At 36.0% G+C, this 27,087-nt stretch overlaps 1 protein-coding gene across 1 annotated transcript in view; it reads right to left on the reverse strand.

The window, feature by feature from the left end:
- Window positions 1-27,087, reverse strand: part of KIAA0825 (KIAA0825 ortholog) — a 341,968-nt gene that overhangs the window by 256,283 nt on the left and 58,598 nt on the right. The window contains exons 5-10 of the mRNA XM_047089033.1: window positions 19,853-19,968; window positions 18,051-18,278; window positions 16,349-16,614; window positions 14,788-14,938; window positions 10,127-10,317; window positions 7,633-7,815 (exon numbers count right to left, since the gene is read on the reverse strand). Of these exons, the coding sequence (XP_046944989.1) occupies window positions 7,633-7,815; window positions 10,127-10,317; window positions 14,788-14,938; window positions 16,349-16,614; window positions 18,051-18,278; window positions 19,853-19,968 (1,135 nt within the window). The remainder of the gene's footprint in view (window positions 1-7,632; window positions 7,816-10,126; window positions 10,318-14,787; window positions 14,939-16,348; window positions 16,615-18,050; window positions 18,279-19,852; window positions 19,969-27,087) is intronic.

Here is a 27,087-nt window from a genome sequence, read left to right on the forward strand (position 1 = left end):
ATGGCAGATGTTTATGGTCTCAGAGGGGGTGGGATCTGTATAAGCATTTAATTCCACAGCAAGATCCCAAATTAGTGTCATTATTCTGGAGAGTATAACAGGGTGAAAATTGGCCCACAAGCCTCAATGGGGGAATGAAATGATGAGCTGGCTATTAGATAACCTCTAATGATGTTTTGGTATACACTTAAAAGAGAGGATGCTCTAAATAATTCATAGTGGAGAATAAAACACAATCATATGAGCCACAGAGTTATATTTTCCACAAGACTTAAAAGAACTTTGATACAGCAAATTTAAATACTCTTTAAAAAATAAGTAATTGTCCATAGGTTGAAGCAAAATACATTTCCTCACATTTCCAAATTAGCAGACTGTAAAGATGTTTTTGCTTAGGGGGAAAAATGTGAATTGGGGGAAATTCCTTGCCTTTGCCCTTCCTCCAGCATCAGCTGACCTTTGCCCCTTCCCTCTCGCTAACATCAGACAGACTCTCCAGTCTTCACAGCATGCCACTTGGGCCCTCTGCCCCAGATTCAGTCTCTTGTGGGTCTGTGATGTACAAGTATGTTGCCTTCCTTCCTTTCTTCATTAACAAAACTGAATGACTTTTGGGGGCTTATGCAGCCAGCTGCTGCTAGAAAGAAAGAAATCCAATGCACATCAAAAGTGAGAACAACTGATAAGCAAAAAAGAGTTAGCTGGGTTTTATGCTTCTCTTGTGCCACCCTGCTTTTGGCTGCCCTCCCAGGAGAACTCTGTCTCATAATATGATGCTAATGGATTAAATCTCCGGGATGGAATTGAGGCAGCAGAGGGATGTAAGTTTCACAGGGGTAGAGGGGCCAGGCCAGACACCTCACTTCTGTGTCTACCATAGTGCCTAAGCCACTGGAGGTGCTCGAGAAATTAAAGTACCAAGAGAAGACCACAAATTCAGAAGAAGTAGAATTAGTTTGAAACTGAACTACAGAGATAGCAATGGAATATTCGAGACAATGAAGACATGCAAGCCTTTCTGATGTCTCAAAAATCACAATTAACCATGAACGTGTAGAGAGAGCCAAATTCAATCTACTTCACCATTTTATTTATTTTTATGTTTATTTATTTTTTAAATGTTTATTTATTTATGTAGAGAGAGGAAGAGCAGGCATGCACATCCATGGGGAAGGGGCCGAGAGAGAGAGAGAGAGAGAGAGAGAGAGAGAAAGAGAATCCCAAGCATGCTCCATGCCTGGCATGGACCCTGACAGAGTTTGATCCCATAACCTAGGCCAAAATCAGGAGTTGGACACTTAACTGACTGACACACCACACAGGTGCCCCATCTACGCCACCATTTTAAACACAGTTCTAAGTCATTATTTTGCTTTCATAATCCAGCATTGCCCCTGGGACTATAAATAGTTGCATGAATATCATTCAGTGAGAGAAATTAAGGTAAGACACTTAGGATAAACAATGGCTCCCCACACTTCTCCTGCCCCCTGCCTTATGTTTCTCATGATGAAAATAACTCTTTGAGGTTAGACAATAATGATTTGAATTTGGAAAATGACTGGCACAATGCTTGGACAGACTGTAGGTACACAGCAGACATCGGTTAAAAAAAAAAAAAAAAGAAAAGAATGGGACGCCTGGGTGGCTCAGTTGGTTGAGGGTCTGACTTTGGCTAAGGTCATGATCTCCTGATGGTTTGTGGGTTTGAGCCCCACATCACCTTGCTGTTCTCAGCACAGGGCCTGCTTCGGATCTTCTGTCCCCTCCCCCATCCCTCCCTCACTCATGCTTTCTTAAAAATAAATAAAAACATTAAAAACAGAAAAAAGAAAAAAGAATGAACAGTGGCAATGAAGATGAATTTCAGGGGCCATCTGTGACAAGCAGTCTTGAGTGGTATATAGCCAAAGGGCAGATGGAGAACAGGACAGATGGTGGTGAGGCAGAATAAGACTGGATCCCAGAAGACAGGGCAGGAACCAGCTAGTCAAAGATTCAGGGCACAGGCCTTCTTCAAAGGTCATGACTAGCCCTTCACCAGTGTTTTACTTTATTACCTTATTAGAATCACATATAAGGCTGTTTGTGATTAGAATCACATATAGGCTTAAACAAAAAAATAGAAAGTTTATTCAAAAGCAATGTTTAGAGGAAGGGGATTATGGGGGTCATTTAATCTAAACAAAATGGCTAAAACAACTAACTTCCCTTTCTGAATCCTTTTGCATTCTGCCACTTTTTTTTAACATGTTAATTATTTCAATTTTTATTTCTATTCAGTACGTACTTATTTTTTAACAGCTTTATTAAGGTGTCTAATTCATATACCACAAAATTTACTCATTTTGAGTTTACAGCAAAGTGGTTTCTACTATATTCACAGAGTTGTGCAAACTTCACCACTATCTAATTTTATAACATTTTCATTAGCCTCAAAAGAGATCCTACACCTATTAGGAGGTATGACCGATTCTCCCCTCCTTTCAGCCACTGGCAACTGACTAACCTACCTTCTGTCTCTCATTGCTTATTTTGGAAATTTCTAGTAAAACAAACCTTACAATATGTACTCTCTTTGGTCTGGCTTTTTTTTTACTTCACAAATGTTTTTGAAGTTCAGCCCTGAGGTAGGAAGCACCTGTCAGCACCCCATAGTTTTTTATGGTTGAATGATATTCCCCTGTATGGATAGGCCACATTTTGTTTGTCCATTCACCAATTGATGGGCATTTGGGTTCTTTTCACTCTGTGCTATTATGAAAAATCCTGCTATGAACACTGTGTACAAATCTTTGTACTGACATACATTTTTGGTTTGTTTACATATATACACCTAAGAGTAAAACTGCTGGGTCAGATGACCATATGTTCAACATTTTACATAAGCATACTCTATGCTTAACGTTTTGAGGAATGACTTGCTTTCGAAGCATGCCAGGCACTCTAGCAATATGAAAAATGAAATTTTAGTCTAACATGCTCTGCTTTGTGAGGGACAGTGACATACTTTAAAATAAATAAGTAAATAAAAAGGCTAAGACCATAACCTCAAAATGATTACCTAGTGTTGGTTTGAAACCAGAGACACAGCATTGAAATACCTTGGGATTTAGTTCTTCAAAGCCATATTGGTGATACCAAGTGAACCCCAAGATAGTAGGTCTGCTATTCTGGTTGTAGTGGTCAATATTCTGGCCTATTTCTGATGATTCCGGTTTTTGCCTGTTAGGTTGGCACTTGTACTGAAAATCATCCTTCTGTGTTATTAAATATTGTAACACTGGGGACAGTGGCTATGTGTGTGTAAATAAATTCAATCTTAACATGGAAAATTTTATTAGACTTTACTTGATGGTAGATAGTTCATCTTGCTCAATGCTATAATCCTGGTGCTTAATCCCTGTGCTTAATCACAGGGGCTAGAGAGGCAGCAACATTTGTTGAATTGAAAATGAACTGCATTTACCTAAAATTCTACGAATTTAATTTTAATTTGCTACAGAGAAACTAAAATTAACATTCTATGCAAGCAAAATGCAACATACAAAACCATGTTGGGGTATGTATATATATGAATGTGCACTGAGTATACTTCTGAATGTGCAGTTTAACTGCCTTTATGAAAGATCTACAAGCAATAGGCATTTTGGAAAAATACACGGTGAATATTTCATGTTTCGGCACGTCTCTTTCCCTGGAGGACAAACTTAAAGTACTCCTTTTATAACATTCTAACAGAAATCTACAAAGGAGAGTTAAAAGAGAACACACATTTTTGCAAACAGGTTTCATTCTTCCTGAAAAGATTTTAAAATCATGTATTCCTGCCCTGGGATTTAGTGGTCCTACGTTAAACTCAGAAAGGAAAATACATTCAGTTTATCTGTCAGAACTACTTGGAAGAAAGGCAGTCACCTTCAAAAAAAGGCATATCACATGTAGTGACAAATGTCAGGTACAGTTTATGAAAAATTCAGTACTATCAACATCTGATTGTTACTTTTCACCAATCCCTCAAAGCACAGCTTAATTTTTAAATGTGAGCTAGAGATATACTTTTTGATTCAATACTAATAATATGACAATTGCATACTCTGGTTGTGAAAAGAAGCTCAATAAGTCAATAGGGTCCTTGCAACACACATACAATTTTTTCCTACTTGGTGAAGATCACCCTGTAGATTTCCTTTGTCAATATAAAGCAAAATATATTTCAAAGATTACACTGGTATTCTAGAAAAACAATCATAACATTTAAATCAACTTGAATGGATACAATTTGTGAAAATTTATACAAACTGAGAACTATTGAAAAGGAAAGTACCTAGACTTTGTTCATGCTTAAAGGCAACATAGCTATCTGTGTTTTATATTAAGAAAAACCAGAGGCGGTGCTTGGTGTAAAATGTTCTGTAATCCTGGTTGAAATTAGCAATTTAAATTTGTTGAATGAGGTTACAGTGCAGTATCTAATGCACAAATCACAGAGATTTGAGTACTTGCATAGTTGTTAAAAAAATGTACCAAAAGGCCATGGGTTAACAATAATCAATGTATGTTACATTATTATTATTAAAATGTGCAATCTTTATAATAATTTATTTGTTTTACAAATGTATTGGGGGGTTAAAATTTTTCTATTCATCTGTGACAAACCATGAAATTCAATATTGCTCACCATGACCAATCCATGAAATTTGTCAACTTTGTTCCTGATTTTCACAGGGCCTTCCTCTCAGATGAAATGACCCGTTGAACTAAGAGCATAGCAATTTTTTCATCTATGGTAAATCAGTTTAGTTTACTAGGATTTATTACGTGCTTCAGACCTTGAGCTTTTTATGATTATGAACTATTATGCATATAATCCCAAACTTACAGCAATTTATCTTACTATTTCTTCCCCTTCCTGAAAGAATTCTCCATTTCTAAAATTAGTTCTTCTTGCCAGAAGAAACAATCTATAAACAATGGGTTTGTTGAAAGTCAAAGAGTGGGTGAAAATTATAGGGAAGGTGAAATCAAACTTGTTAATTACTCTTAGAATTTCTAACACAGAAGTCTCAAAATTCACTGAAAATCAAGATTTATAGATTTCTCCTACCAGAATCTTCCAGAAAGGAATACTTTACCTAATTTATCCTAAGAAATAAAAATATTCATCATTTTTCCTACCCAAGAAACTACAAATATGCAATTATCTAGTCTTTTGAGATAAAGTGACTATTTTGGAGGAGAGTTTAAAAAAACTTGTATAATTATTTTATGATAAGATCTACTCCAGCCTCTTCTACAATATTACCAATTTGAATGAAATAAACCAGAAAAGTAGTTCAAAATTTTAATTTCCCTAAATCTTATTTACTATGTAAAATCTTTCAATGTTTTAAAAATGCAGTTGCTGGGGTGCCTGGGTGGCTCAGTTGGTTGAGCACCCGATTCGTGATTTCGGCTCAGTCATGATCTCACAGTTTGTGGAATTGAGCCCCGCAGAGGGTTCTGTGCTGACAGTGCAGAGACTGCTTGGGATTCTCTTTCTCCCTCTCTCTATCTGCCCCCACCTCACTCGTGTGCACACACACACACTCTCTCTTTCTCTCAAAATAAATAAATTTTCAAATAAAGTAAAAATAAAAATAAAATGCACTTGTCGAGTCTCTGCTTTGTTGTCCTGCCCATTGTTCCCCTGCAGTGTATTCAATTAACTTCTATCTCCTTTGTTCTGCCTTGGGTGAATTCTTTCACCACCCTACCACCAGTCTTCACCTGATTGGGTCACCCCACATTTGGTGGCTCTCACAGGGAACCTCTGCTGGTCTGGGACTTTCCTTGGATTATCTGGGAACTTCTTGGGACTCTTCCCTTGGTGGATGGATTCTAGTACTCGTTGGGAAACTGAAGACCTCAGGAGGAGGTTATTCTTCCATGAGGATCCAAACTCCAGGGGGAACCAGTTCCCCTCTTGCCCTTTGGAGGGACCCTTTCCTCCCTCTCCCTTACTCTTCTGGGCCCTTCTGTGGTCTAACCCTAGTACGCCTCATACAACCGAAGATCTCTAGCCCAGGTGGCTCCCAGGTGTGGTCTGAAGGTCTGAGGGTGAACAAGTTGGACTGCCCATGCCTGTGAGGGCAAAGGACTTCTGTCCTCTCTCCCACTCCATCCCCCTGAGGCATCCATCCCCAAAGTGTGGCAGCTCATCCAGGGTCAATCCACACATTAGGGAATTGGTTGGAACGCTTTCCTGATGCTGGCTATCTCTCAGTCACCTTGCTTCTTTCCGCCCTTCTTTTTTCCCTTTGTTCCTGAGGATCCAGGCACCATCTTGATCTGTAGGCAAAATCTGTTACTATCTGTCTGATTGAATCCAACAATTCCATGAATCAACAAGGATTCCAGCCCACACCATGGGAGGATCCGCTCCCCCTAAATTCTATGGAGCTGGCCACCAGCGAATTTCACTCGAATTGCCTATCAGCTTGTTGATCTAATACCATGCTCTGGTCTATAACTGCACAGAATGTCTGACGGACTGACAATTTTAGGTAGGGACAGGTGCCTCCCCTGTCTGGCATGAAGCAGCTAATGAAGACGATACCTCTGCCCAAATGCCAAAGATTTGTCATTGTTGACCTGTCAGGGGGGAATATAGAGGCCACTTTTAGGCAACAGGCTTGAGCAATGGGTAAAAGGGCCCACAGTGACCGCTGAACTGAATGCAAACAGGCTCTTTAAACAGCCCACCTCAATATATCCATAAGCCCTAGCTGGCCAATGGGCTGCTTACAACCCAGCACAGGTACCAAAAAAGGAAAATTCCATACATTCTTATACCTCCTCACTACCACCCCTGTAACTGTAGCCCCCATCACTGTCTCCTGGCAGGCAGTCTCTCCTTTGCTCTTTTGCCTGGTGCTTCCTTGCAGTATATTCAATAAACTTCTATCTCTTAAAAAAAAAAATGCAATTGCTGAGGCACCTGGCTGACTCAGTCAGTAGAATACATGACTTCTGATCTTGGGGTTTGGAGTTCAAAGCTCACATTGGGCATGTAGTTTACTTTAAAAAATAGGTAGATAAATAGATAGATACACAGACAGAAAATAAAAATTCAATTACTTAATCCTATTTCTACTTGCCATTACTAGCTTGGGCACTCAGCCTGCTACTAAAAATGCAAATCTATGGCAGATTAACTGACAGTATGGAACCATTAGGTTTCTTCCAGATTTGGGAATATTTTAGAATTCTCTTTTAAAATTTTTCAATTAAAGCAAATTACTTCATATAAAATTAAAACTAAAAACTATTTTCAAAAAGCCATTAAATATGATTTTCTTTTTCTATGAAATGATTAAAATAACTGACTATTAATATAATCATTTAAACAACTCAAATAGTGAAGCTCAAGATAATCCTGATCCTACTGGAGTCTTAGGATCTGAATAAGATTGATAACAGAGATACAGCACAGTATTAGTTCCTTTCGTAAAATGGCCCAATTTACAATATCAAAAATGCACTTCAAAATATCTCTATTCGCTGCTTCACACAATTCAATAAGTAGTATAAAAATAACTTTAAGTCACATTATATACCCTAATAGCTAAAAAAAATATGTTTGATACTTACTGATATAATTCAGTTAATGGTGAAGTCAAAATGACTAATGTTGTAAACAGATTATTACAATGGGTATGAATTTTAAAAATTTTATCATCTATATACTGATGGGGATTCAAAAGCTTCTGTACAGATGTGCAAATTGACCATAATAAGTTCTCAGTGCATATTAAAATTGTCGTGACATCAAGTCTATTGGAAAGAAAAAAGAAAATCTTGTTAAGCAAAATTGTTTCTCTGACTGGTACATAACACTATCATCCCTATCTCTTATATCAAACAAATGTAAGGATAGAAATATTTGGTTAGATATCAGAGCTTCAGAAATCAAAGACAAACAGAAAACAACAAAGCTTAGCGTTTGAGTTTCCAGGTGTTAGATGACCCATATACCACTATCTTTAGGAATAGTGAGGTCTCTAATACTAAAATATGTTGGGAGGGCTTTTTTTTTTTTTTAAAGGTTTATTTTTCATTATTAGGATACTGTTCAAAAAGCTCAAGACACTTTCCTTCAAATTATGTCCAACAAAAAAGGAGGCAGATTAAAAGAAAATTTGCTATTACCCACATATATATGATAGGTAAAGTTTTGATAAGAGAATAATTCTCCTTATCCAAGTACAAGCTGTCAAAAGAAAGTTACAAGTTTGGGTAAACACGTTTCCCTAGCAAGTGGGAGAGGAGAAAAAAATGAGACCAGAAGCACAAATGGAGAAGCCTATAGTTTCAGAAATTTTCAATATTGAATAAATTTGTGGAAACTTTGTTGTATTATATAATCTTATTCATAAACTCATTTGTTTCTATCTTTCTTTTGTTTCAACAGAGACCCAAAAATCTGTTCAAAGATTAGTTTGGTATATGACTGACTGAATTGTATAAACCTCAGTTAATTTCCTCTTTTTTTTTCTTTTAAATTCAGTGTTGAAGAAATAGAAGATAGAAATTATGAAGTGATAAGAAAACAAATAAGTTTGAAGATCTTTTAAATGACATTTTGGCCTCAGGTTTATTATATATGTAAAACAAATTTATACATATACTACATATTACAACGATTACATATATATAGTTTTAGCCATACTAAAAACATCAATAATCGCCTTTAGGAAGGTTTAACTGTAGTTTGCATCCACTTTCTCTAATTGTTAACTAAACAATTACAAATCGAAGATATCTACACACACACACACACACACACACACACACACACACGATCTGATTTCCACAGTAATGGTGGTTTAGTATTAACCATTCAAATATGACAATTTATTTATTTTACTTAAAAAAACTAGAAGAAATAATTCTAGCATTTCATGGCATTTTTATGTAACCATCCAGAAAACAAAAACCAAAAGTCTCCATCGTACAGTTAATTAACTATACTACCAAGTTCATGAGCTAATAGTAAATCTGATTTCACACACATCTCATAATGACTTGCCACCTCCGAGTCAAAAGTGATTTAATCTACATAAGGAAAAGAATGAAGGTACCCTTTGCTCTCAAAAAAAGCCTTTCCATCTATTCTTCAGAGTTCAATGATTTAAAAATGTTTGGTCAGTAATTCAAAACAGCCTTTGCAAAATACCATATTTATGAAACACTGTAGCAGGACCTAAATACCCTTCAAATGTAGCATGTTTTACAAGAACATGATCAGGAAATGATTCCCACTGCCAAAAAGAAAAAAACAAAAAAAAAACCCTCTGATGTCTTTAGATTCCTCCAAAAATATATCTGAAAAAAAAATCTTTTATACCTAAAAGACACTTCTTAATCACATTGGTGAGAATATTTAGAAAACAAAAGCCTTTTCTTCATATGGCCTGTTGTCATGTAGGCAAATTTTTGTAAAGGTCATTGCCTAGATGTCTCATGGACCTGGACTATATATAATTTAGTCATTAATATCCCGTGACTGCTGCTCCTCATTTTCTGCGATTTCACATTTTGTTAAACTGGCTTTTAGTAATACATATTGAAAAAGAAGGGGGGGGGGAAGAGGTAATTAGAATATATCAAGAAGAAAAATTATTAGACAAAGGAGTTTCCTTAATGAAGATTAACTACACTATTTAAAGATTTACAAACAAAAACTAAAATCCCCCGGTTGCCTAGAATCTCAAAGTCAAATTAATTGCCCTATCACAGAACTGTTGCTTTTTTCACCATTTCAGGGCCCCAATTCTCCCTCTTTATCTTATTTATTAAGTTTTGTATATAAATGTCTTAGATTGTAATACATCCTGAATCATTTTTTAGAAACTAGTGGGTTCTATACACAATTTTAAGAAGAAAAAAAGAGCACAGTTATTTTGATTCAAGTTCCACATTTCCATTTTAGTATCTCAGGAGAATTGAATACGATTTCCTCTCAGATGTTAGGAACGTGTTAACTATACAAGGAGCTATATCATGAGATTTAGAATTACGTTCTGCTTTATACCAGCTGATGAGAGTTTTCTTGAAAAGCAATGGTTTTCACAACTTCAATTACCTTATCTGTGGAGTTCTCTTATAACTGGGATGGGCCCGAGCATATCTGGAGGCCAGTAGACCCAAACATTTCTCCAGCACATCTGTTAGAATTTCCTGGGCTAACTTCGGGGGCAGAATGGTCCAGAGATCATGGTGAAGAGCGCAGAAGAAATAATGCCACATCTGGAGTGAGAAGGAGCATCTTTCCCCCTGGCAAAACCACCACACGTTAAACAACAGAATCACATCTTCCAAAATGTCAGTTTGCTTCCTATGAACATAATTAATTCAGGCTGAAAGGAAATAGCTGGAGAGTTTGACACGCTAGATGACCAAGAAAGATTTTTGACAAGATGTAAAACATCCTTATTGACAAAGGAACATATGTTTTATTTCAATTACGAGACCAGATATTCTAGTGCAAATCCAGACCACAAGCCTTTAACCTAGCATATCTAGTTTTACCTACTCCTAGCCTGGAGTTTAAAATTCATTTTAAGCAATCAGCTTTACAGTTGCCAAACAAGTCATACTAGTTTAAGATGGTGGGCTGATGCTCCTAAAAATAAATGTTAATAATTTAAATGTTTTAAGTATGTATATGTTTCTGAGACTATTAGCATCATTGAGGTCATCCTGTAAATGTTTGAGATTTCACATTATAATGAAATGACAGGAGTAAAAATAAACTTACATGCCACATACTTATTAACATGCATGAATCCAAGGGGCATGGGTAACTATTAAAGATTATTGCATCAGGCTATTCCATTCATGGAGTTCTAATAACAATGCTAGAAACAGACACTACAATGGTCTGATTTTACAAGATTTTGTAAACCTAAAGCAGATGTTATAGTCTCGTCATGTCTTAGTATTTTTACAGTACTTCATACATCCAAGGGGCCAGATTCTCATTCCTTTCCACCCCCCTACAGACCTCTTCTGTGTACCAAATTTTCCCTGACCACAGAGGAAGACCCAGCAGTGGCCAAGGCCAATGGGAACAGGCAGAAATAGAAGGTGGCCTCAAGTGATTTACAAGCATTAATTAGTTAACATGCTCTCAGGGAGGTAGGCTAGTAGTTTGACCTCATTTTCCTCAAACCAGATTAAAAAAATCACTTGAAATTGGAAGAGTTGAATGAGTTTTTCAAACATTACCCAGATCATTACTATATCAAAAGTTAAATGAGTAAAACTTCCCATTTTATCCCTAAGCAATCCTCTTTGACTTAAAATTCGGCTTTGCTAACTACTTATATTTCTCAAACATTATCTGAAGAAAAATCTGCTATACTCTTATATCAAAAATTGATAATTTTTCATGCATATATGCCTATCAGTATTCTCCTTACATATTATTCTTCTGATAATTTCCCTGATTACTAAAATCTTTTGTAGTCACTGTAGTAATAATCTGTAATTATTATCTATTGACTTCCAAATGGAGTTTATAAATGAGTAGAACGGGGATACTTGGGTGGGAATCCGGGCATCAAAATGTCTAAGAGTCAGGATCAAAAGAGAAGGCTTTGACCACTCCTAAATTCTACACTAGATGTGTATCAAAACTGTTTAAAAAAATTACAAAATTCGTGTGGGAGTAGCGAAATCATAGTTTCTTATGCTTTGCGGTGTGTTCTGTGATAAGGAATGCTTTTTAAAATTTCCTAAAAAGGCGCCTGGTGGCTCAGTCAGGTGAGCATCGGACTCTGGCTCAGGTTGTGATCTTGGGGTTTGTGAGTTTGAGTCCTGCATTGGACTTGCTGCTGTCAGCTCAGAACCTGCTTCAGAACCTCTGTCTCCATCTCTCTCTGCCCCTCTGCCACTCATGATCTCTCTCTCTCAAAGATAAAAAAAAATGAAAAAAAGATAAGATTTTCTTAAGTCAGAAAGGAGTTTTAGAGCTTGATTTTCTCATACTTTTTGTGTCGTAGGTTATTAAAGCAAAATTGCCCCGGCTGATGTAATGACTCATATGAATGAGTTACACTAACTTTCTCCATGGCAATGGACGGGTGATTAGAATAACATGGCCAACACGATTTCTCATATGTTTCTAAATAAAAACCCATTTCCTTAAAAGTTACCGATAAATGAGAAGATAAAAATAACTTGAGGCATGCGGATTTCTTTCCCTAGAAGTGAAAAACACTTATTGTAAGACTTTTAAAAATACAAACTTTGTATTTCCTTAAAGACATTCCCAACTGGTCATCGTTCTCACGATTCTCTTCGAAGTGTGTCACGTGCAATGTATGCAAAAGGGTTTTCATTGAACCAAATAGGATTCATTTATTTTTCTGACCTGTTTCCCTATCTGTTGTCATTTCAAAGCTATTCTGCTAGTAAACATCTGTTATTTTTGTAGACCCACTATAATGTAAACAGATGTGAGCTTTTATTTAGATTATATATCAGGAAACAAGCAGCTGGGCTTTATTATATAAGGCATTCAAGATTATCTTTGAACAGACAATTCTTTATTCTTTGACCATTGGAAAACACAAGTTGCTAAAATTGAGCAGATGTCAAGTATACTGAAAGCTTAATTCTAAACACATAATCTGAACACCCACCGTGCCATCTGACCAGCACCTCATCAGAGAGATACCGAAGTCTCCGACTCTCTCAACTTGACAGTTCAGCAAATGGACATAATGTATTTGGGGCTCACTGGATATCACAAAACACGGACGAATATTGCTTTATATCTTGTAAATTCTTTCACTGTTTCCTTACTACACTCTGCACAAGGCGATAGGCTCCCCTGAGATCTCTATCCCACTCTTCGCCTGCAGTCAGGCAGATTTCATCTCTTTCCTCTCACAACAGCCCAGCCAAAAAACAGACTGGTCCTGTTTCACAAATCAGTTGGAATAATGGGGAGAGGAGGAGAACAGGGTGCAGCGAATGGGATAAAACCATGTCAAGTACTCCAGTTGTCAAAACAGTTTAAAATCTGTGCTATTTTTAGAAGTTCCTTATTTTTGGTAAATATAAAAGCAGTATCACTTTATTTTTCTGAGCATAAATAACAGCCACTAACTCTGCAATTAAATTGTAACTACTGACCACGTAAGTATATGGAAGCCACACTACCATGTAATCACAGGGTAACTATCTTGTTATTTCTGTCTTTGAAGCTAAAGCCTTGTCATAAGATCTGAGAGCTGCATGTTACATGGTAATTTGTTGTTGTTGTTGTTGTTTTTAATACTTGGTAACTTCAATACCAGGTTCTCAATGCATCCACTTATTATTTATACTGTACAATTCTTCTGACTCCCAATTTGCATAAGAGAAAACATAATACCCCTATGGTGGACCTATAGTGAAATGATACCTGTTCCTCAATGAAAACATCGTATGAAATTGCTCATTAGTACACTGACATATTGAAATAGTTTGAAACAGGAGACGGATTCATTTTCAATCTCTCTGTTTACCTCAAGGCAAATAAGGAAGCTGTGATGCTGCCAAGAGAGGAGAAGACCAATACTTTCACTCTTATCTCAAGCTACCAGCTGCACTGTGCCACTTTCTCGTTCTCATTCTGCTCACTGCTGTTTGAAGCATGTCAGGTTTGGAAAACCCTGTATGAATGCTCTTGCAGAAAGAAAAACTATCTGGGAAGGGCCTCTAAAGGACAGATGAAATGGCCTTTGAAAAAGTGGAAAGTCCTTTAAAAGAGCTTCTTAGCTCCCTCTCTCTGTTACGGCAACATTTATTATGATAATAACTCAGGCATAAATAGAGCCACAGGACCCCTCAGTGCCAGAGAATTGACAAGGGGGACTCTGCTGAATAATACCCCAGTCTGTTTTTCCCAGTACTCTACTGATATTAGGACAGTCAGGAAAAACAAAAATCATAAGCTTCAAGCCAGAGGAAAGGGCAAATTGGAAAAGTTAATGGAGTTGTTGGGCTTGACTGATGAATTTTTTTAAAAACCCTGATTATCTTTTATTAAGATATTATAAATGTTTCACCCTGCCCTGAAATCAACTTCAAGGAATTTCAAATATTGTGGCTTATGTATAATCAATGGGATTTAGGAGAAAGGAAATTAATGAAGCCTGATGATGAATAATTTTAATTGATCCTGGGTTTGGTTGCACTGGAAATCATTAGGCTTTAATTCAGTCGGAATTTGGGATTTCAAAACATGGGCTAAATGAAAATAGGTAAGCTATAAATGATCAGATGGGTCTTAAAGCACCCTCATAAGAACATGCAATGAGAAGGAAAAAATATGTATAAAGAATAAAATGGCTAATAAAAGATACTTATAAAAAACAGAAATACATAAGAAAAAAAGTGCAGGAGTACCTATAACTGGTCCCTTTAGAAAAAAAATACAAAATTGTAGCATTTTGGCATTGTTATCTCTTTGACTTTCTCATTGTATCCCATTATATTCCAACTTATATAGCACATGCTGCAGCTCAAATTAAGTTATTTTTACTTTTAAGCAGAAGGAGAGTTCTGATGTCTAGTTATTTCAGGTTTTTAAAAAGTGTTTTTCCCAAGTACAAATTCAATATTTAAAAAATATTATCCTAACAGCCTTCGTGTGTTGGTAATGCCAAGCTCATGTTTCTAATTAGCCAGAAAGCAGGTAGGCAGTAAAACATATTTGTGTAAAAAGGAGGGATAGTAAACTTAACTTCACACCTCATAAAAAGCTTTGTAGTCATCCCAGTGGTGGCTCTCAGCATCCTGTAAAATGCTTGTAGCACAAACTCTGACGCAGTAGTCCGTAACCTGAAACTGTAGAGTGTTGATGAATTCCTGATATCGTTGGACAGGCACCAGGAATATGGGTCTGTTCAGAGGCAATGATCAAAGAGACAGAGATTTAAGGCCTGTGCAGTAGGCGGTAACAATCTCCAGTACTACAAATGGTTTTGATTATTAGATATCAATCATTCATTTCCTCCTAATGCTGAAGTCTGCATCCACATTCACTTTCCAAAAAAAAAAAAAAAAAAAAAAAAAAAAAGCTGGTCTTTGTTTTGCAAGTCCTTTGAAAACGTACATCTGCTGTTCCACAAATATGCACTTCAACTTGAGACAAACTGCATTGTCAATACATCATTCAAAAATAAAAGTATTCTTTGTAAGCCTATTATTAGAGATCAGTGCATTATTTAGGCATTAGGGTATCGTTATTACAGAGAACAACATGCATTTGTCAGAACCAACTTTTATAAAGCTATCACACGTCCCACAAACACACTTCTTTTGTTTTAAAAATTGTAATTTTGTAGATGTCAATTATCTCATAAACTGTTTTAAAATATTCTACGGAAATAAAGTGACTTCTGGCACATTTTGTTTATAACTTCAAGAATGAGTCACCACATCTGACTACTTACGAGAATTAAATAGCAGAGCTATATTCTGCATCAAGTCAAATTTATTTTACTTTTATCTTTAGTTATTTATATTACACTTTCTTATGCTTTCTCTCATAGCTAAGGGACTACAAACACTGAGTGAGAATAAGTAGAGACCGTTGGCTTCACGCTGGACAGCCACGTCCACATGTTCCCTTTGCAAAGGACTGTGCTATCTCCTAGAGGGGCCAAGAGCAGCCAAAAAGACCATGTGGCCATTTTTATTCTCTTTCCAGGAAACATCCAGTCTTTTTAGACTACTAATACATGAGAATTAAGACTGCCGGATGCTTTCTCCTCACATATTAAGGATAGTTTCTTACTAAATGGATGTTTTGAAATATGTTTACATTGGTCAATAGAATAGATTGAAAATGTGTTTATTCTCTCTGTCAGTCCTGACATCCTGTTTGCTTAGAAACAAAAAAAGAAAAGTGCATATTTCACAACTGAGTATACAAGGGACAGAAACAAGTTCAGCTTTCCTTTCCGGGGTAGTCACAGTAGTGTGCCTTACAAAATGGAGAGGGTTTACTCGGTCAGGTCATAACAGCATGCAGAAAATAGTTGCCCCAGATTAGATGGAAAACGGATGGGTCTTTGGAGTGAGCCTTTCAAAGGAATACCTGTCTCTCTTACTACCTGTGTATCTGGTTTAACACCCCACACCCCACCCTTCTGACATTTTCTAGTCAAGGCAGATGAAAATATAATGCGCCATGTTCATTATTATTTTCTCCTTCTTGAATATTGTCATCAAAGTTTCGCTCCTGTGATTTCCAAAGATTACATGTTACTTTAAGCATGGCCATCAACTTAATTTAAATGACACTCACTTCTTAGTATTTTCTTTCAACAAATTATCAAAATGCGTAAAATGCTGGAAGACATACACCGCTGTGGAGAGCAATGTGTGTAAGTTTGTCAGGGGTGCTCTGGAAGGAAACTCCTTGCCCCTCTCCTGCAGTCTCGCCAGGACAGCTGTTGCCACTTTACAACAGGCCTCCACAAAGTTTGCTCTAATTTCCTGGAAAGAATCATCTCTGCATGCCAGAGCCAGTGGAAGCATTGTGTCAAGTTTTTCCATGATGTCAGAACAAAACTAGGGAGAAATAAATGTAGCACTGAGTTATTTGTACTCTGACAGCACCGTGTAATTTATGTACAGGGGAGCCAAATTCCTAAATAATGAATTTGGCATCAAACATAAATATAATGACACAACTTTATAACAATCAATTTCTCAGTTATATAAAGTTAAATGTTTTATGTCAAATAAGGAAATCCCAAAATGATGCTTTCCTACATATAACCTTCAAACCTTATGCTTACCAGACAGACATTATGAAAAACTCATGAAATAGCTTTACATGACAATACTTTATTTGTAGTTCATAGAACTCAGAAAACATGTATCCTTGGCATTAATATGATTGGATTATTTTTGAACTTATTCTAATTTTTTTGCTGAATTTTCATAAAGTAAGTTTTTATTAATCACATGTACATAAGGTTATATCGATTTAATTTAAATAATCTAGAAGCATCAGAAGCAATCTCACCTGCCATCTTCTTACTGGTAAGGAGTCAGCAATTTTCAGAAGTGATGTGCCTGTCTTCTCAGTAGTTATTATGAATCTACTCTTTCTTAATGGCAAAGGAAGTACAGTGGATGGAGAGGCAAAACTTGCCTGCACTCCCAATTTGCCAACAGTGTTCCCAGGGGAATGTTCTGGAGCCTCAGGTTGCCAGAAGCCGAATAAGGAGGCCATCTTTAAGATCCCTCTTTTACAGGGACGCCTGGGCAGTTAAGCATCAGTAGGTTAAGCATCATGATCTCAGAATTTGTGGGTTCAAGCCCTGCATTGGGCTTTGGACTGACAGCTCAGAAACGTGCCTGCTTCAGATTCTGTGTCTCCCTCTCTCTGCTCCTCCCCCACTTGCTCTTTCTCTCTCACTCTCAAAATAAATAAAAACACTAAAAAAAAAAAAAAAAAAGAATGCTCTTTTACAAACATTCCAATCATATGTTGCCAAACTCATTGTGGACTTAATATTGAGTAATGGTATTTATTTATTTCCGTAATTACTTCCTATTTTCTCAGTATGCTCTGTAACTCTCAATACACACATAAAGATGCAAGACGGATGCTAATGAAATGGAATGTACATTAACGTGTAAATAAAGATTTAAAAGTTGCCTAGGCTAATAAAAGACAGTAATTCCTTCAACCTCCTAAATTTCTCCTGAAATCATTCAAAGGAATAACCCAAACAAATAGTTTTCCCAGCTCTGCATGAAGTCACAGAAGCCTCCCCTTGAGGGGCCTGAGACTCATGGAACAACAAGTTGGCAACAAGTTTAAGTCTTTTTGCTAGCAGTAGCCCATGTACACTGGGAAGAAATCTGGTATTGGGTTAAGTACCAAGTATTTGCCAGAGACTCCACCATTTCCCTTTGCAAAGTCTTATATTAAAAAAAAAAAAAAATCTAATTATGCCAGTCTACAGTTTGAAAGGATTTCATTTTAATCTTGCCTTTGCAATTTTCTTTGGTTGGTCCTCCTCCGGAACCACATGACTGTCTTGCCAGACTTGCTGGACATTTACAAGGTTCATAGCATAGGTTACAGCTGAAGACCTTTCATTCTGTTCCTGTTGGAGAATTTTTGTGGAAAAATCTTCAGTTGCTGCTGTTATACAATGTGCCACAGGAAGAGACACTTCTTTAAATGCATTTTGCCAACGAAAGTCTGGTAAAGTAGCCTGAAATATAAATTTATATGAAGTTATATTAATCTTAACTCAGCAACACATGTTCCTATTGTTATAGATATAAAATTATTATTTTCTTTCAGCATTTGAATATGGGTATTCTTTGATAAATGGCAAAGGCCCTTCTTACAACCTGAAAAATATTACCCAGCGAATAAAGCAATATACAAAAACATGTGTATTCTTTACACAGAGTAATATACTGGCATTTCATTTTAATTCATCAGTGGATTTAATCAGAAACTTTTTTCAAAATTTAATCTCTTAAATATAGTTCAATAAAACTATCTTTATGAGAGTTAAAAGTTACATTTACTATTTATCACATAAAGCAACCTTTAAATTCAATATAGTTAATAAAGTCTAAATTGGATTTTTATAGTCTTTTTTATAGTTTATTGTTAACAAGTATTCCAACATAAGACAGAGTTTAATATTCAGTCTTTTATTTTTTTTTTCACTCTCAGAAATCCAGACAAGCCAAAAAATAGCAACAAGAAATTTCTCAAAGAAAATGACATCATTGTACCTTTCTGGATTTTTTTCTTTTGAATTTTATTTAGCTTCTTCACCCACAAAGTGGTAAGCAACACAACTTTTGTTCCAAGAGATGAGGAATTAAAATTATCTGCATTGCTCTGTGTGGGAGGAGTGGGAGACTGGAGAGAATGGAGACTGGTGGTGTTTTGTTTTCCTTTTTCTTGTGGTCTGGCTCAATACAATTGTGAATGTATACTTTCCCCAAGTCCTCTAATGTTCTCTTATGTACTAAGAACATTAAGTAGGTGAGCCTGTGCTTAGCATTACTTTCTCCCTGTTTTAATGTAATCTTGTTTACTGTAATAATTCACCTACTCCGACTTCAGAAGACTCTAAGCCAATATACCTGACTGAATTACTTATTTTTCTGACTCTGGATGATTTCTATGGTTTCTTTAGGCCTAAAATTACTGGGACTATGATCATTAGCTTAGTTTTCATATACACACATCCCGTACAGCATTTATTTAGTGCTTTTTGTATATACTATAATCAATAATCAAATCCATGGTCAAAAAAGTGGCTCCCATTTTCATTATGCATATAATTATGTTGTAATTGGATTTTTCTTTGTTAAGTTTTAACATCAGAGGGCTTGAAAACACATTTCTCATTTTATGTTTACATAAATTAGTTAAAAATTGAATCCACCCAGCTTTTACAACCTCCTTTGTTTTTTTTCTAATTTTTTAATATTTATTTTTGAGAGAAAGAGACAGAGTGCAGGGGGGGAGGGGCAGAGAAAGAGGGAGACAGAATCCAGGCTTCAGAATCTGAGCTGTCAGCATAGAGCCTGATGTGGAGATGGAACCCACTACTGGTGAGATCATGACCTGAGCTGAAGTCATTCAACCTACTGAGCCACCTAAGCACCCAAAGCTTATAAGCTAATTTTCAACCAGGAATCAATCTTATTTATTTATTTATTTATTTATTTATTTATTTATTTAAGGGTAAAACTCAAGGCATTTTGATTCATAATGTATTCACAGACATATGATGCTATTACATATGAGTAAAAATACCACTCTTTCCTCGTCACTCACCTCTTTTACTGGTAGCAATTGCTCTGAAGGAACACTAGTTGCATTTCTTTTAGGTTTCTCTGTTACAACTTTCCAACTGGATGTTTCTAAAATTCCTATGCAACAGAAAACAAACACACAAACATACATTAAGGAAAATAAGCCATACTAGATGGAATTAATAGCCTCAGTTTAACATTAATTATGTAGAAAAGCTCTATACATAGTATACACATACATACACATATATCAAGATTTAGACAACATAGTCAAAAGATGTAGGGTGATGTTACCATTACAATAACTACAGGATGAAAATATAGAGTGTCCCTTTCCATATATACAACTTGATGAAATTTGTATGCCATTTATATTCAAATTTGATATACATGCTTATGTAATCTGTAAAATATAGATCCCTTTGTCATTATTCATTGTCATGTTGATAATGTAGGATAAGAGTACAAAGTTAAAATGAATTTCTTTTTTCACTTAAAACTTAAATTCTAAATAAAGAATGGTGCATTTAAGAAATGATGGTGTTCCAGGGGCGCCTGGGTGGCGCAGTCGGTTAAGCGTCCGACTTCAGCCAGGTCACGATCTCGCGGTCCGTGAGTTCCAGCCCCGCGTCGGGCTCTGGGCTGATGGCTCAGAGCCTGGAGCCTGTTTCCGATTCTGTGCCTCCCTCTCTCTCTGCCCCTCCCCCGTTCATGCTCTGTCTCTCTCTGTCCCAAAAATGAATAAACGTTGAGAAAAAAAAAAATGATGGTGTTCCTTAGCACATTAATACTTCATTTCTTGAAATGAGGAAGAAAAAAAGTACATGAATAAACATCAACATATCATGAAAAATTACATTATTAATAAATATAACAATAATCCTTTGGAAAAATACAAACACTGGGATAAGAAATAATCTCCAGCTCTTAAAACGGAATTATTTCCTTACCTTTATCTTTGAGAATTAAGGAAGTCTTTTCCATGGGGAAAAAATAGAGCTACAAAAATGTAATTTAAAAATATGCCAAAAAGAAATATTTCCACTTTTCCATTAAGCTTTTATTAATTACAGTTTGATTTTAAATAAATGATTTAGCATTTACCTTTTGCTTTTGCCTAGATTTGACATATTATGATGAATTATATATTCTGATGCATTTAAAAACATTTTTTAGGATCCTAAGAGTCAGTTTCTGCTTACATCCTGAGTAAACAAATTTCAAAATCTACTTGATTCTTATCAATAGGGCTCTGACTGATAGATTCATTTAGCAGATGTGTGGGGTTTTTGTTTTTTGTTTTTTTCTAAGTGTGGTTCTATGAGCATAATCATGAATGATTTCTAAGTAATATAATTTACAAAAACATTCCTCATATGTGGAATTTGAGAAACTTAACAAAAGACCATGGGAGAGGGAAGGAGAAAAAAAAAAGTTTCAAACAGAGAGGGAGGAAAACCATAAGAGACTCTTAAATACAGAGAACAAACTGAGGGTTGATGGGGGGGTGGTGAGGGGAAAACAGGTAATGGGCATTGAGAAGGGCACTTGTTGGGATGAGCACTGGGTGTTGTATGTAAGTGATAAATCATGAGAATCTACTCCCAAAGCCAAGAGCACACTGTATTGTTAGGTAACTTGACAACAAATTATATTTTAAAAAAACAAAACCAAAACATTCCTTAGAGAGGTAAAAACTCCCTTTGGTTAACAATAATATCCTTTTTGGAAATTTTATCAGAGTTTATTCTGAGGAAAAGTTTTCCTCAACTCTAGTGTTTCTTTATTATTATTACTTTATTTTTTTTATTCTCAAGTTAGTTAACATACAGTGTAGTCTTGACTTCAGGAGTAGAATCCAGTGATTCATCACTGACATATAACACCCAGTGCTCACCCAACAAGTGCCCTCCTTAATGTCCATCATCCATTTTCCACATCTCCCCACCCACCTACTCTGGAGTTCCTTAATCATTTTGGGTTTGTGAACACTTCTGAGAACTTGATTAAAGTGACAGAACACTCCAGCCAAAATGCACCATATGATTGCATAGTAGGTATGTGCACACATACGCACACTCGCACCCCCATACATACACACATAAATACTATTGGGGATTCCCAGGCTCTTTTGCGTAGGGCACTCATTAACCCCAAGGGCCTGTGGACTATAGTTTAGGAATCCTGCTTCATTTCTCAACACAAACCACAACATAGAGAGGGTTTTAGATCAGCGTTATATCATTTAACCCAAATTGCTTTCACCATGGCTTGCATTTTATTGTCTTTTTAAAAAATGGTATTATAAATAACTAATTCTAACACTGAAATAAAATCTAGATTAATGAAATATTTTTTTAAGTTTATTTATTTATTTAGAGAGAGACAGAGACAGCATGAGTGGGAGAGGGGCAGAGAGAATCCCAAGCAGGCTCTGCGCTGTCAGTGAGGAGCTGGATGTGGGGCTCAAACTCACACAACTGTGAGATCATGACCTGAGTTGAAACCAAGAGTCAGACACTTAACCAAATAAGCCACCCAGTAGCCCCATGAAAGATCTTTAAATAAAGAAAAATGAAACTACAAGGTATTAAAATATGGAATACTTTTTCAAAAGATCTGTGTAGAGAAGATTTTTCAAAAGGACACTAAATGCAAAAGCCATAAAATAATTCTGCATAAAAATACCATTAGCAGTCAAAATGGATAGGACAAACTGACTTAGGACTCTTTTTCAAAATGTCCATACTATATATTTTTTATTAGTAGACTTTTTTTTTTTTTAGAGCGTTTTAGGCTTACAGAAAAGTTGAGCAGAAAGTACAGAGTTTCCCATATATTCTCTTTCTCTCTGCCCTCAGTTTGCCCTAATGTTAACACCTTGCATTGGTGTGGTATATTTTTTTACAATTGAGGAACCAGTATTTATTAATATTAACTAAAGTCTATAGTTTACATTAGGATTCATTCTTTTTTTAATTAAGTTTTTAATTCAGGTATAGTTAACATACAGTGTTATATTAGTTTCAGGTGTACAATATAGTGACTCAGCAATTCCATATGTCACCAAGCCTCATCAGGATAAGGCCATTCCTTAATCCCCATCATCTATTTCACTTATCCCCCTCGTACCTCCCCTCTGGTAGCCATCAGTTTGTTCTCTATAGTTAAGAGTCTGTTTCTTGGTTTCCCTCTCTCTTTTTTTCCTTTGCTTGTTATTTTTTGTTTGTTTCTTTTTTTAAAAAAAATTAATAGTCCAAGCATACTTTTAAATTCAAATTTTAGTTAATATAGAGTGCAATATTGGTTTCAGAAGTAGAATGAATTCATAATTACATACAATACCCAGGGCTTATCACAAGTGTCCTCCTTAATGCCCATCATCCATTTAGCCTATCCCTCCACTCCCTTCCCCTACATTAAGCCTCAGTTTGTTCTCTATCATTAGGAGTCTCTTGTGATTTGTTTCCCTTTCTTCTCATTATCACGCCTTTCCCACATGTTCATCTCTTTTGTTTCTTAAATTCCACATATGAATGAAATCATATTGGTCTTTCTCTGATTGACTTATTTCATTTAGCATAATACATTCTTAGCTCCATCTACATTGTTGCAAATGACAAGATTTCATTCTTTTTGATGGCTGAATAATATTCCATTGTGTGTGTGTGTGTGTGTGTGTGTGTGTGTGTGTGTACATACGCTTAAACACACACACACACGCACACACACATCTTCTTCATCCAGTCATCAGTCAATGGACACCTGGGTTGCTTCCATAATTTGGCTATTGTAGATAATGCTGCTATAAACATAGGAGTGCATATATCCCTTTGAATTAACGTTTTTGTATTTTGGGGGCGGTAAGTTCCCAGTAATGTGATTCCTGAATTGTAGAGTAATTCTATTTTTAACTTTTTGAGGAAACTCCATACTGTTTTCGACAGTGACCACACCAGTATGCATTCCCACCAACAGTACAGGAGGGTTCCTTTTTCTCCACATCCTCACCAAAACTTTTTGTTTATTGTGTTTTAAATTTTAGCCATTCTGACAGGTACGAGGTGGTATCTCAATAAATTTTGGTTTGCATTTCCCTGATGATGAAGGATGTTGAGCATCTTTTCACGTGTCTGTTGGCCATCTTGATGTCTTCTTTGGAGAAATGTCTGTTCATGTCTCTGTCCATTTTTTAATTGGATTGCTTTCTGGGTGTTGAGTTTGATAAGTTCTTTATATATTTTGGATATTAACTCCTTATCTGATATGCCATTTGCAAATATCTTCTCCCATTCTGTAGAATGTCTTTTAGTTTTGTTGATTGTTTCCTTTGCTGTGCAGAAGTTTTTATTTTGATGTAGTCCCAATGGTTTATTTTTGCTTTTATATCTCTTGCCTTTGGAGACATATCTAGAAAAATGTTGCTACAGATGATGTCAGAGAAATTACTGCCTGTGCTCTCTTCTAGGATTTTTATAGTTTCAGGTCTCACATTTACATCTTTAATCTATTTTGAAATTAAGGATTCATTCTTTGTGTTGTGTATTCTATGGGTTGAAAATGCATAATGGTATGTGTCCACCATTACTCTATCATATAGAATAATTTCACTGTTCTAGGAGTCTCCTGTGCTCCATCTAGTCACCGCTGTCCCTCTCTTCCCTTGCCTTGAAAACCACTGTTCTTTACCATCTCTATACTTTTGTTTTCCAGAAGTTCATTAAATTGGAATCATATAGTATGTAGTCTTTTCAGATTGGCTTCTCTCATTTAGCAGTATGCATTTAAGAGTCCTCCATGTATTTTTGTGGCTTGATATCTCATTTGTTTTTATCACTGAATAATATTTCATTTTCTGGATGCACCACAATTTGTTTATGCATTCACCTATTAAAGGACATCTTGGTTACTTCCAAGGTTTGGCAGTTATGAATAAAGCTGCTAAAAACACACACATGATGGTTTTTATGTGAACATAAGTTTTTAATTCATTTGCATAAATACCTGGGAATGTGATTACTGGGTCATATAAGACAGTGTTTAGCTTTATAAGATACAATGAAATCATCTTCTAAAGAGGCTATACTATTTTACATTCTTATCAGCAGTGAGCGAGAGTTCCTGTGGCTTCACGTCTTTGTAAGAATTTGGTGGTGTTAGTGTTTTAGATTTTAGCCATTCTAACAAGTATGTAGTGGTATCTCTTTGTTTCACTTTCCATTTCCCTGATGACATATGATGTTGAGCATGTTTTCATATGCTTATTTCCCATCTGTATATCTTCTTTGGTAAGGAGTCTGTTCAGATCGTTTGCTCTTTTTTTAAAATGAGGTTTTTTGTTTTTTGGTTTTTTTGGTTGTTGTTGTTTTCTTGTTGAATTTTAAGAGTTCTTTGCATATTTAAGATACAAGTCCTTTACCAGAGATGTGTTTTGCAAACATTTTTCTCAGTCTATGGCTTGTCTTCTTATCCTCTTAACTACCATAACTTTTTACTTGGCAATTTCACTTCAGAAGTATACTGCCAGATACATATGTGCTCATATAAGACATAGTTTCAAGGAAATCTGCTGTGTCATTGTTTGTGGTAGCAAACGGAGAGGAAAAAAGAACCCTACATGCTCATCAGTTAGGAACTGGTGAAATTATGGTACATGCACCAATGGAAAATTATTCAGCTATTAGAAAGAATGAGGTCTTTCTATATAACTGTTAATAAAAAAGCAGCTCTGCATCGTATGACAAGATTCCGTGTTATTTTAACTTGGTGAATAGTAGTTGTCCCTAAAAAGGAAAACTACACAAGTAGAGTGGAAAAAGACTTCATTTACAGTCTACTCTTTTGTCTTCTTAAAAGTTTTCCTATATGCATGGACTACTATTCAAAACAAATTTTAAAGAAGAAGACATAATAAAGATAAAATTGTTAATGACGTGAAGGGACAATGCTTAGATTCTTAACGTCACCTTACTTTTCTACAGATAGCTCATAAAGCCAGCTAATTTAAAAAGATACTTACTCTGGAAAAATAACACTAGTTCAAAGTACAAGCTTTGCAGATCTATTTCTGGAGATAACTATCTGCCATTGTGCAGCTATCATTTAAGACTTACAAAAAAAGTTAATTATCTTATATTTGTCTTTTCACTTCCAAATACATTATGCTTATTCACTCAAAGTAATATGTCTTGATGTTTATACAAACCATTTGCCTATTTTCAAGATGAATAAAAAAAGCTAAGCTTCCCAAGACTTCTGTTGCTGGTAAGCAATTCTACAGTAAGACAGAAAATGAATTATGAAGCTGTTATGCTAACTTTTAGGATACAATCTTTCCCCCCAAAATTAAAAAAAAAATTTTTAAGCCTAATCCTATATAAAGAGCAAAGGGTATCATTTTAAGGCAGTATTAGTAGGACCGATTCTAGACTAATAAGATATCTTACGGTTTTAGTGAATTATGGCATCTTTGCATTCACTTGAAATTCCAAATGGTCAACATCAAAATTTGGCACTGTCAAACTTTATGAGCTCTGTGAACATGTGCAAAGTATTTTACCTATTTAAATATATATTGAAAATTCTATACACTTACTAGCATTGTCTAGAAAAGTAGATCATTTTTGGCTCATCACTCTAAAACATAGTTATTTATATACAGTCAACACTGGTTTCCTTAAGAGGATGCCCAGATTAAGGACCTCAGTAGAGTGCAGAGGGTCACAGGAATGCCAGCTGCGTAACAGTCTCTCCCTAAAGAGTTCGCTGTGGTTCATTTTACATTTCTGGTTAGTTTCCACACTGTCGCTTTCTTTCATAGAGAGTAGAGGTTGGCAGTACTTCCCTGTGACATCCACTTTCACACCCAAATTGGTCTTCATAGGCTCCCATTGTGTGCACTACAAAGCAACTTGCCTTGTTGGCAGCTCTAAGTGGGAACTACAAGTCTTTCTTTTCTTCACTGTTCTTTTCTGGCTCACAAGCAACCTCCCACCAAAAGCTGAATCTGTGGAAGAGACTACATCCAAGAGATAATACTATGAAAAAGTATGAAGAGAAGCCCAGGTGGCCACCTTGCAAATTTCCAATGTGGAAGCCTTCGACCTCTCTGCCCAAGAAACAGCTAAAGTCCTAGTGTAATGAGCTTTACAAACCCTAGGAGCCTCTTTACCTTAACTACATACGCCTCCCTAATACAATCCCTTAACCATCTAGCTAAGGAACTCTTAGAAGCCA

Source organism: Lynx rufus, unplaced genomic scaffold, assembly GCF_022079265.1.
Source record: "Lynx rufus isolate CCGP_SWC_20201006 ecotype Redwood Valley unplaced genomic scaffold, mLynRuf1.p SCAF_1, whole genome shotgun sequence".
Taxonomy (NCBI): Eukaryota; Metazoa; Chordata; class Mammalia; order Carnivora; family Felidae; genus Lynx; species Lynx rufus.